The sequence below is a fragment of the Fringilla coelebs genome, assembly GCF_963513975.1.
Source record: "Fringilla coelebs genome assembly, chromosome: 1".
NCBI classification, from domain to species: domain Eukaryota; kingdom Metazoa; phylum Chordata; class Aves; order Passeriformes; family Fringillidae; genus Fringilla; species Fringilla coelebs.
In genome coordinates, this window is record NC_140028.1 from 66,920,872 (window position 1) to 66,933,829 (window position 12,958).

The 12,958-nt window shown below is 39.1% G+C and overlaps 1 protein-coding gene across 1 annotated transcript in view; it reads left to right on the top strand.

Annotated features, from left to right (window-relative positions):
* LOC311153529 (band 4.1-like protein 4B) overlaps positions 1-10,649 on the top strand; it is a gene marked incomplete at its 5' end in the record, with an annotated part of 71,340 nt that extends 60,691 nt beyond the window's left edge. Inside the window, 2 exons of the mRNA XM_084205460.1 lie at positions 8,423-8,586; positions 10,177-10,649. Coding sequence (XP_084061586.1) covers positions 8,423-8,586; positions 10,177-10,246 — 234 coding nt within the window. The 3' untranslated portion in view covers positions 10,247-10,649. The remainder of the gene's footprint in view (positions 1-8,422; positions 8,587-10,176) is intronic.
* Between the last annotated feature and the right edge of the window lie 2,309 nt (positions 10,650-12,958).

Sequence of the window (12,958 nt, forward strand, 5' to 3'; positions counted from 1 at the left end):
GGGCCTTATTTATGACACTGCTTCAGGTGTTATTAGTAGCTCTGCCTCTTCTTGCTGCACTGCATGGGAATCCAGTGAAGTGCTTGGCCTAAAGTCTGTCTTCCATCTGGTCAGTGTCTAAAGTGACAGTGCAAACCCACTGAGATCACACGTCTTCACCATAATGTTACAAATGCCTCCAGTCAAGTGAAGCAAAGTGTCAACAGAAGAAAATGTTACTGGACCTTTGTGGAAGGGTAATTGTGCCAGGGCAGGGATATTCCAAAGGCAAGGGAACATATCCAAAGTAAGCCCTCTTCTCCCAAAAGTAGCATTCTTTTGCCAAAGCAAGGACATTTGTAATATTCCTTTCTGATAAAAATACCAAAATAGCTGATTTTATGTCAATTAACTCAACAAAAGTACTCTTTCTTTATCTCCTTACACTTCCATTTGTTTATATGAGAAAGTTACTTTTTTTTTCTCCTAACTCATATAAAAAGTGTTTCAGGAACGTGCAGTTGTTTTTACTGAGATTTGAAATTTCATCCAGAAGAACTCTTAGCGCAAATGCAAAGAAAAGGAGAAGATTCTTGTCCTTTTGTCCTTTTTCTTCCTTCACTGTTCTTCATGCTCCCTTGCTATATAAATATCAAGGAAAATCAGTGCTGTTAATTCTTTCTGGTTGTGGCAAAGATTCCTCCAAAATATTGGAGGAACCCACTCCAATGGACAGCAATAATGCAATAAGAATTTTTGAGTACTTGCAGAAAATTATCCACAGAGGAATAAATTTTTTGCTTTTTTTTTCCCCACGAAAATCAATGTGACTGTTATATCTGACTGGTGTTCAGATTTCTCACCTTAAAGATTACTCAACCGTTGGACTTCTTTTTCTTGAGACTACGCCAATCCTTCCTTTATTATTTTTCTTTTACTTTTTTTTTTTTTTTTTTTAATGAGAGTCAACTGTTCTTTTAAGCTTAGTAAATTCTCAACTTGCCAAGCTAAATATTCCAGACAAGGACCTGCTTGTCCAAAGTAGTTCTGCTATGGTACTGCCCCCTGACCTTTCAAGCAAGGGGCATTTCAGGTTATGAAACAAGCCCTCAGCACGTGAGATGCTCCTGGAATGTCAGCCTTCTTCACTCCACTCTCATGCCACGCTCCTGCCACCTGACAGTTACTCATGGGGCCTGCCTTAAAGGTTGTTTTACGGCTGTGACTTTGGCTGCAAGACTCTTGGCACTCCTGCAGAGAGAGCAAGTGTGCTTTAAATCAAGTTTCGTACTTAAAAGCCTGTCTGTGCTGTTAAGGAGAGCACAGCTCTAACCTCTTGTTGCTCATGCTATTTCTGTGGCCCCTGTGACACCAGTTAGTCCCTGTTGCTCTCGTGGAAGAGCCTGACTGTACCAGAAGATGTCCATCTGAGTAATGTGTGTGAGATTGCTGATCCATCTGCCACAAAGGAATTGTGCCCAGCTGTAGACTTTAAAGATGTTACTTGTTTTGTTTCATACCAAAGCAGAGAGCAAACCTCACTCTGGTCTATAGGCAATCCATGCACTGACAGCTACTGTGTTTCACTTCTCTGAGCAGCTAGAGTTCAGCTTCATGAGATTAACCTGCCCGTGGAACTGCCCACTTCCTCTTCCTTCTTCCTTTTCCCTTCATATGTGCCATCCCAGGTAAAGCCTGGAAGTTGCTGAGGGTCTCCAGATGCTGGAGGAGCTGCAGCTTTGAAGTAGCTGGTAGAATTGGCCCTGCTCTTCTGTTCTCAGTTCCCAGTTTCAACTGATGCTGCCATGACAGGGAGAAGAAAGCACCTTGGAAAAGAAAGCACCTTCTTCCATGCAAGTTAGGAGATATTTAAAGGCATGGTATATCTTCTTTCTAGGGCAGGGAGAGAGGCAGTGTGGGGAAGGGATCACATTTAGGTTCTGGTCAGGGAGTTGTTTTTCTTTCTGAGCTACTCTGAGATTTTTGACTTCATGCAATAAACTCAACTCCAATGCAAGGGTAAGGACGAGACTCACCCATTATGCTTCTTTCCTTGTGTGGTGGGGTGGGAATCACAGGCTTTTCTTCCTTCCAGGTGCTGGCAACTGCTACTGCTGGCCATGGTGAACATGCAGGACAGTTAGATCAAAGCAAGCGAAGTACAATCCTGGGTGAAGGGACCTTTCAAACTTCCAAATCAAGTTTCACATAAACCAATTTTTAAAGTGATGCTTTCCACACTGCTGTCTCCCCATCCTGCATATCCTCTGTCTGAACAATATTCTTGAATATATTTTTTTCTGCTATTGTATGGATTAGGATGTTGTAACAATTTCCTACTCAGAAGAGCCAAGCCATTAATAGATAAGAACTTCTTGCCAATGCTGAAAAGGCAACAACAGTGTTGTCTCTGCCTTGCCTAAGGAAGCTGGCAGCAATGATTTAATCAAGGCCTGAGCCAAACCAATAAACTCTGTTTTGCCTTTTGAGTAACAGCAGCCTTTTCTCAGAGGCAAAAAAATATGGCGGGAAGAGTAAAGACTAAAGGCTAAGTGGGATAGTTAGTTTGTCCCTCTTAAATTGAACACAGGTATGGGTTTTTCCCCCTCTGTTCTCTAATTTCTCTTTCCACTTTATTTAAAAGGCCAGAAATTGAGGAGTTTATAATCCAGTGAGCCTTTAATTTATCAACATTGTCCTAGTCTCAAGATTAAAACATCACACCTCCCTGAGAGACAGACCCCCACTGATAACTAATGCAGATTAACCATTTCTTGTCCTGTTTTGATGCATAGGCTGGCCTCACACACATCCATAGATTGCTGGTTTTGCAAGAGGGTATTCTGCATGCCCATCCCTGTTTGTCTTTGGCTCAAAGATTTTATTTGTAACTGAGTACACTTGTACTTTGTACTGTAACATCATATTGTAAACCCTTCATAACCTGAGAATGTCAGCCTGGGCTCATGGGTATTTGCTGTCTCTCAAAGGAGTGAGATATGCTACAGCTGACCAGATTTGGCTCTGGGTATAATGCAAAATAACAAACTTGTGAGGAGTTATTGTGTCAGTCTGAGTTAGGTTCAATCAGCAACACAGCAGACATACATACACTTTGCTAACAGACATGAATATAGGACTGTAATAGGACTGTGAAATTTCCTTTAATAAGTTTGCATAGAAAATTGTGATTTGAAATAATTTCTCCTCCAGAGTTGTTAGCTCATTTCCACCTGTGTAATTGATTTATAAACACCTTTACTCTCGTAAAAAGTCATTTACATGCTTGATGGTATCTTTGCTATCCATACTCCTCATGTGTAAGAAGCCTGACAATTAATGCTAAGCTTAATTCCACGTTTGCAGAAGGAAGCCCACAGATAGCTGTTAATTTCCCTTGGTACCCTTATAAGCCAATATGTTTCTGCTATTTTATTTGCAAAATAAACACTGTACATTTACTTAATTATATTTGATGTCATAATTCCAGGTTTTTCTTTGGCCTACAGGGGCTCAGGGCCCTCAAGGTAGCTTTCCTCATTATTGGACAACAGTTGTATAGCTGTGGTTAGTAATTATGATTGAATACATGCATAACAAAGCAATGCAGTTTCTGTAATAAAGTGAAAAACACACCTTTACAGTGAAAATGTAATTTTCCAAAGGGAAAGCATGAAGTGCAGTTCAAATTCAAATGTTTATTTTCTATTTTGTCCTCTCTGAATGAATGAATAATAATGTCTGCGTTCTAAAAAGGAAGATAATGAAAAACAGCATTCACAATGAAGTGGGACAGAGATTGTTGCTGCTTTTAATATATTTTTAATTTCAGCTAATGTTTAAAACTACTTTAAGGGCAGAAGTGACTTCTAGCAGGGTCTGGTCACACCGGTGACTATATCCTCATGAGCCAAGCCCTCTTGGCAGATGGATATGTTGGTCTCTCTCCTCTTTGTTTCCATGCTCTTTTCAAAAAACCTCCAAGGGTCATCCTTTATCCACAGCCCTCTACTCAACACAGGGCATCCCAGCTGCCTGAAACAAACAGTTGTCCCCATGGTTTTTTAATATATGATTTTCTTTTGATCCCACCTTGCGTGATTGTTTGTCTTTGGTAGCAGCAGTGTAAGTGAAAACTTGGAACTCTAAAATATTTAAAGCACAAGTTCTTTAGCCAAAGTTCCTGTACAGCAAAATTTGCTCCTACACTTCATATTGCATATCTTAAAATGTAGTGCTAAGTGCTGGCTGAAAGAATCACATCATAATTCTGGTAACAGAATTGGAAGATATATTGTATGCAACCAGCTCTGTATTTGCTCAACATATTTAATTACATGGTAAAATTAATTTATCAAGTTTTCATATTTATGCTTTGACTATTCATCATCAGGTTTCTGTATGCATTTTTGGAAGGGTCTTTTTTGGGTCTGATTCAAGCACTGCTGAACTGCTCTGATTTGTTGGATATGTCACTGTAGTTGCAATGCTTTGCTGCTTTTTTTTTTCTTTTGCATTTTTATGCTCTGAAAGTAACATCTTTTTCTTTATCTTTTTTAAAGATAAAGACATTCCCTGCTGATACATCTAATCCTTTTTTCGATCCCTTTACAACAGTACCACAGTTTTCTGTAAGTAGAACGTGCAAATAAAAACTGTGTTTTAACACAATTCCAACTGATTTTTTTAAGTGTCAGAAATCTATGCACTAAGCAGTCCTCAAAAAAAAAATTCCAAGTAGAAATTAGGAGTACGAAGCAGTTAAATATTCCCATTATACAAAATGTTGCTTGCATTCAGACATTGCTGCTTAATAGACAGAGGACTAAAAGTTAAAGGTCAAGGTTCACCACCAATGAAGTCAGTCCCAAAATGTTGCTCATTTCAGGACTGTAGAGGACAATGGTGAAGCTCCATAACATCTTTACAGGGAGCAGTAAGGGAATGGGAAGATTTAGTCCTCTGTCCAGCAATTGCATGGCCTCCTGCCTGGAACCACCTGCTGTGCCATCACAAAGAGGGCCCTGATTTTCATTGAATGTACAGCTGAACTTTAAAGAATTATAGCTGGTGTGCAAATTACTACAGTGGTATCCTTGTACAAACTCTCATGTTTGCCCAAGAACTTGAATCCAATATTGAACTTCATTCTTGTTAAATATTCACAGAAGACGTGACTTAGGGATTTTGGTGAGGTAAACTACCTACAAACAGAAAACAATTATCTGACAATTTAAAAAGTATGTTCAAAATCTTGGTTTGGTGGCAGAGCCATTATCTAATAAGTATGACAAAAAAGTATGACAAAATTAACTACTCTTTAAGAAACACTCTGCTTATAAACGCCATGTAGAATGATTTATAATTTTAAAGTTACATTTGCAAAATGAAGCATTTCAGACTTTGACCTTAAATTTTACTGGTTGCAGCAATCTATATCTGGCATATAATCCAAGATAAGTTACTTCATTCACTGTTGGGTCATGTGAAGGTTCTGTGTGTATTTAATGATTTAAAGAAAGAGGCTTTTCTTTCACAATAAACCTGATCATGGGCTTTCATGTAAATGTGTTTTTTCTCCAAATAGGTACTTTAAAGCCAGAGTTAGTTGGCCTTCCCAAGCTGTGTAAGTGCCACAGTTGAGCTCTAATTAAATGCATTTGAAAGTACACAGGAACATCACATCAATGTTTCATTATGTCAGCCAAGTTCAGACCAGAAAATTGTGATAAAAGCTAAAAGTTACAGTGCTTGTGTCTTTCACAGCACACCTTCATCTAAGCAAAATTATGTGCCCCCCAAAATAGCTTTCCCACTAAGTAGTATTGATTGTCAGATATTATTTTTCTGTCTCTGACAGTTGGGACGAAAGTAAAATTTAGGAGCATTTTCATAGCTGGGGGGTCAGAACTCTAAAATACAAACAGAAGGCATAATGATATACTTACCCATAGAAATTTCCATATTGCAGAAAATGCCTTTTCATGGCAAATTCAAATGTTGAATTTTTGTTATGTTCTGTCAGGAGAAAAGAAGCAAAGCAAAATTCAAACTAATCTTTCTGAAATCCCATCTTCTCCCCATTTCCCTGGACAAGGTGGAGAGAAAAACTGAGATCACAAATATTTAAAATACCATTGCAATAAAACCCGAATGATGTATGATCCATCACGTGATCCTGTACGTTCCTTTTAGTGAGTTATGTACAAATATCTGTGGTGAACAAGCAGCTACCCATAGGACTGCACAGAGATGGGAAAACAATTAGGAGAATTAGGTGGCTTTGGTCCTGTGTTTCACAGCCCTCTGTCCCAGACCAAAGGGAGGTGTCTCTCCACTGCAGCATTTTAGATCATCCTGATGCACTGCTGAGGGCCTGAAGAGAGCTGTGCCACGGGCAGAAGCTCTAAGGGAAGGGTAGCTAGGACTTGCAGGCAGATCTAACCCTGATTGGTCTCCAGCCACATGCAGACCCAGATGATAATGTTTGGTAATTGGTTTTATTTTCTTTTTTCTTTTTTCTTGTCCTTGCTTCCCCTTACCCTCCACTTTTTTTTCTTTTTTTCTTTTTTTTTTTTTTCCCCACTTGGAAGAAAACATTGGAATGTTATTGAGCAGGAAAAGGATTATGTGTGGTGATGTTTAGAAGGCTTTACCTTTCATATACAGCTCCAAATTTGGTGGTGTATATGCAGTTGTGTTGATTTGATCAGATGAAAACTTAGATGACTTTGTTACCTGGATTGTTTAAATATAAACTTCAACCCAGGAGCCCTCTGAATTTCAGAGATTTCCATAGAAAAATAGCAGGCACGATGGCCATATTCTCAGTCACATTTAAGCCACATAGATTTAAATTAATGAAATTATATCTCTTTAGACCAGTTAAATATTTGGCTTAAGTGTACTGTGCAATCAGACATATGCATAAAAAGACGCTTTGGATATCTACTGCAAAATAATAATCCAGAGCAGACACACTATGGGACTCAAGGCAATTCTTCAGTAAGTGTAGCTTGGCATCACTCTGCTGATTTCAGTGAGGCTGGGAGAATGTCCATCAGCTTCAGAGTGATGTCTTCTTCTCATGCCATGGAGTAAGATGTGGCAGTCCTCAGAGCACAGGGATCCCATATGAGTGACACCAAATTTCATACCTCTGCAGTTTGTTAAGTCGAGTTTTAAAAATTGAATTACAGAGAATTTTGAACAGGTTCTATCAGCCATTATTTAGACACATGAGAGTTTCTTTAGTTGATTTTACATTTTTCCACTTTACTAATTTTGTGGAATTAATGGAATTCTTTTTGCTTTTGAGGTTATTTTGGATCATTAAAGATGTGTTTAAGCATGTTTAAGATGTTAAAAAGTGACAATAAGCAAGCAAACCTAACACATTCCAGGAAAGTGTGGGCTCAAATAGTTTTCCCGCTATTTAAACCCACTTGCAGAGGGTTGCAGAATCTGAGAAATAATTAGACCAAGAAAAAAGGTTGCTCTTGAAATAGCTGGTTTCTTATGATAGTGACTTTTCCTCCTCCCTGCCTTAGACTCTGAACCAGGTTCAGAAGAAATAGTCACCAAGGAAGAAAGGTAGGCTATAGATACCAGTAGGAGTGTGTTTTAATGATCCTGACACACTGACAATTGCAGTTGCTCTGTATTCTTCTCAGGTTAGGGTCAGACATGCAACACAGGCACTAGCTGCTGTGGTTTGGCATAAGAAATGGCCCACGCCAAAAAGCAAGACAGGGCTGTTTGATTTTTAGGGATCCTCTTGCTCTGGTTGTAAAAATAGCCCTGTCTTTGCTCTAATATTGTTGTGCTGAAATACCTCACCTAAAAGACGGGAGATGGTTGCTTGCTGCTTGACTTAAATCTGCACTTTCAATTTGCTTTAACATTGCTTTGCAGTGGATACTGAAAGAATACTTCTCTTGAGGCACGTTTCAGTTAACAAAAGTGGGAAACAGATGGAGATTTTAAAACCTAATCCTAAAAACCCAGACTCCCAGCTGTTAACAAAACACAGAGTAGTTAGGGGACCCACCAGCAAATTGTATAGGATTCCTGAAGGATATTCCAGAAATCTCATGTTGTCAACATTCTGCATAATTTTTAGGGAAAATACAATAATGATAAGTGTCATTCTCCAAACTGATCATGTTTTTTACCTGAATGCTGCCAGTCCCATACGTGTCACCCCACTCAGTGCATGTTGCAATCAGGCTGGTCCCTCAGGTATCAAAAGAGGTGGCTGTGGAGCCCCTGCAGAGGCTGCACTGAGAGGTTATAGCCGCAGCCTCCCATTTTTTCTCATTCTTAGTTGCTGTTACTGTGTGCTTGGCAGTGAGTTGGATAGTGAAGGATGGTGAGACCAGTAGAAGCTAATCTACAATTTTTTTCTTTCTGTGTGTGCGTATACATATTTTTTTTATTGTAGGCAGAATTTGCAGACAATAAATTACCATGCTGTGGGGTGCAGTCATCTCCTAAGATTACGTTGGTGTCTCCATCACCCGTCCTGAGGTCTCTGGCAGAGACTATACCAACTCCAACAGTCCAGACAGTATATACATCGCATAAGCCCATTTCGCTGGCAGACAGGTACTGTGCCGTTCTTTCACAGAAATGCTATGATGTTTTCTGCATTAAAGGAATCAGCTTTATTTCCCTTTTACTGTCATAATTACCATAAAGTGCCATTTTCTCTTATACTGAAAGATTTTTGCTTTACTGCTTCAGAATAGGTGGGTTATGTAAAGAAATATCTGTAACTGATACTCATGCTCTGAGATGAAGAAAAGCCTACCTTAATTAACTGCTGCAGCTAGCAGTGTACCATTTCTGTGACCAATTTCTGTGACAAAGGGTTGTGCAGAATTTTCCCCAGGCAAGTCGTTTTGTCTGAACAACAAAAATTTTGTTTTAATAACTGCTGTTACAATTTGTTTTTTGAAATTAGATGTCCATGGGGGAAACCTGAGTTTGAGAAATGTCAGTTCTTCTAAGTGAAAAACAGGCATTGGTTTTCCTTCTTGTTCCTCTTTCTCTTTTCTTTTTTTTCTATTTTAGTAATGTCAAGCTACAGTGGTCTCGTAATTTCTCAGAGAATCAACAAGCTATACCACCTTTTTACAGACAGACACTTTTCAGTTTTCTATTCTTTCATCCTACTGGTTTTGCATGCTGGCTTCTTATTCTATAGTTAATCAAAACTAAACTTCCCAAGCTGATAATTTACTGAATATAAATGTAGCAGTGGATATAGTCAGTACTTCTGGAGCACAAATAGCTCAAGGCTTATGAAGAAAAAAGTATTTCTTTGACATCATAACGAATGAATCTTTTATGCTTTCGGATTCACAGTCGATTCCCATTTTTGGTTGTTAATTATTTTTTGCAGCTGGTTAATTGCACCTGCACATTTATTCAACATTGCTTACTCATCTAAAAATTTATCATTCCAGTGAAAAAGTAATTCTGAAGCTGTAGTGCTGAACTCAGCTTCTGTAAGATGTCTCATGCACAAGTGGGTGATTCTACCCCTGCTTGTCCACAAACGGGCTGCAAGGTTTCTGCAATGCCATTTAAATCTCCAAACTGTGTTACAAGGGTGAGATACATAACTTTCAGAACAGCATGGTTAACAGTTTCAGAAATTGAGTCACTAAGCCAGGACATTCCCAGGGTTACAAATCCTCAGGGCTCTGGATTGAATTGGTGAGAGCAAGGACCTCAGACTCTGATTATGGCATCCTGATATGTGCTGGACTGTGGTAAATTCAGTATAGCCATGTATCTATTTATATAGATATCCCTCAATATCACATCACACCAAGGAGCAGAAGGCTGTAACAGTAGTCTATCATAATGGCATTTACTGTAGCTGCTCCATTTTTAGAGTCCTTGTCCAGCTTCCTTTGAAATCAGTAGCCTTTAATGGGGGTTAGATAAAATGATAAACTGTTTTGCCATGTGAATCTTTTTATATCCTTCTTCTTGCCTCTGTTTGCTCATCAGAAATATCAAGCGATACTTGTTTTTGAATCAGCCATCGGTTATCAGCTTTTTCACTGAATGTGTCTGACCTTTTTTTCCCCTCCTTTGGTATTTTGAAAATGTTAATTATTTTAAATTGAAATCTGAGACTTATTGTTGTTCCCATAATTGGCTGTTTGTGCATTAATTACACAGTGCTGAGACTCTGAGGCGTGAACTTGAGAGAGAGAAAATGATGAAAAGACTCTTGATGACAGAATTATGAAACTCGCACTTCCGTCAGATGGAGAATGGATTGGGGCCTTTCATGTGCCTTCTGTCTGTTTACATTCCTCTGCTTCTGTGTACTCAACATAATGCATCGGGAAAATGTGTGATATTCCTGGCTCGCCTGGATTCACCGCCGTTGGTTAAAGTTAAGTCTTGGCTAGACTTTGACTTGAAGGAGTTCCTTAATTCATTTGCTGCTGGGAAATAAACCTTCAATCCTTTCTCTCTCCTGAGATTTTATACTATTAACACAATTAATTTCTGGTTTGGTTTTGGTAAATCTAGGGCAAAGAGGATCAGCAAGGAGCATACTGATTTCTATTGGGAAACACTGTTCTGTATATATGTTAATAAGTGCACAGAAATTAATGTTATGCAGAATATTTTGATAGTAACATAGAAAATACGTCATTTTGTACAACTGAAAATTGCAATGAGCTACTGCTATTTGTTAAGAGAACCATTTTTAAAGCAGAAGAATGATTATTACATCCTAACCCCAGGACTGTTAGTCTCCACAGAATAAACGGCTGTCTTATTAAATTCCTAACCTTAACCTTCCCTTAGAGGTATAAATAGCTGCAACTGGGAGAGACACCCCACCACACAGATACACACACCAAATACTTCCTATAGCTTATCACCTTGACCTGAACCTTCAACAAAATCTTATCGTATTTCCATTAATAGATGAAAAAAATCTGTTGTTTTAAGTAATTTGCTACTGACTTTCTAGCTTGATACTGACTTTTTTAAAGCAGGTGAGGAGCTTTACCTTCTCCAGTTTGCCTAGGCTTTAAGACTAGCCCACGCTCAGACATCTTCTGCCCCAGCACTGAAGGTTGCAGAGCCTCAGCGGTGTGGATGTAGCTCACACAAGGAGAATTTTTTCCTTCCTGGGTAAAAAACCACCTTCCTGGCTGACATGAATTGATTGGTCCCCTTCAAGAACAAGAACAATGATCATTTAAGGCATAGCTGTGCCTGTACCCATATTTTTAACTCTACTAATAACCATTTATGGCCCAGCAATCCTGTGCAGGGCTATACATCCCATTCAGCTCCAACACCCAAGCAGCCTCTACATCCAGTGGAGCTATCTCAGGCATGAAGTGGGGTGGGTGGTCCAACACTAGCAGAGCCACAGCCACAGGGAGGGAATTGATAGGAATGCAGGTAACACTACCAACTATCTCCTAGGGAAAAAAAAGTCTTAGTTTCCCCTTGTTCAGTAGTACAGGGTCATCTAGAAAACTAACAATATCTGACTGTCAGCTACAAGGTACTCTTTCAACAGGAAAGCTTTTGTGCATTTTTTTATGGCTGAAGATGTATATTTTTCTGTTACTCTGTACACTATGTTCTCTAATTTGTATTAAGATAAAATATTGCCCTTCATTTGGCACTGAATACAATGGCTTTATCTCAGCTTCAGCAGTTTGCTTGTGTGGAGGCTGGGAAGTGATTGCTGTGAGATTGGGTTTCCTTCAGAGTTAGCTTCTGCTGTTTTTCTAAAATGAGAGTTCTGGAGAGCTTTGTAAGACTGTGGATTGCAGTGTGAAGGTATAAAATGACTTGTCTATTTTATATTTGCTGGGACAAAAAACTAGCATTAGGCTTCCCATTTAAATCCACCAAACACAACACTTTGTGGTTGCCATAAATTGGGTCAAAATACACAGCACAACTGTTAGGTAGAAAATCACATTACAAAATTTAATCAAGTGGCTCAACATGAGCAGTGAGCACAAGGAGCCACAAAACCACACCCGGACTGTGGATTTAAGAGTATTCCAGTGACTTTTCTGGGTAATCAGATATGACTTGTATGCTGTCCACCTGCTAGTTGCAGTGCCAGGACATTTCTGTTCCTTTTGTTTTAATGCCCCAGTCCATCAGTCCAGGGTTCTTAAAAATTGATTAGGAACATTAAATCCCAGTAAGAAAATCAGAAAGGAGGGGAAAATGCACAGACACAAAACAATTCAATTTCCTGTTATTCTTTTCTCACCACTTCCCAGAAGGTATTGGTGAGGGAGAAGCAGCAGCATATTTTGCCTGCGTCCAAGTATGAGGGAGCATTTTGAAGAACAAATAAAAGAAAATTGTAACTAGAAATGCTGGTTTGGGAGAGGAAAACAAACTAAGGTTGAGAATGGCACAGTGCTGACTAGCTCGATCTGGTTTTCTGCCTGTTAGGTAACCCTCAGTTGTGTTTGAAGTGGCAACATTTTCACAAAGTCATTGTCAAAGAAAACCCAGGAAAAAAACCCAACCAAACAAACAGAAAAATATCTGAACACATCCTTCAATCATACTGATTGTGATGCAGTGGCCTTTAGGAACCCCACAGTATGGTTTGGGGACAAAACAGATCCCCCACAAAAACATTTGCCCCCATAATATGGTCTGGGGGCAAAACAGATCCACGTTATGACTGTCTGGTCACTTAAAGCAAAAGCCTTTAGCAAAACTGAATGCCTGAGTCAGACTAGCCTATAAGATATTCTGGCTCATAAACAGTCTATTAATTTATTGTTTTTAATGCATCATTTTTGCTCCCATTGTATAAAATTTCTTCAGCTGAAATAATCAGAACCGGAAAACAAGTAACATAACCACGTGGCCAAATCTTTATAGCTGAGGCATGCTCTGGGATAGCTGAAGAAGGGCAGAGATTCCTCCTTCTGTGGTTCCCATCAGGAGA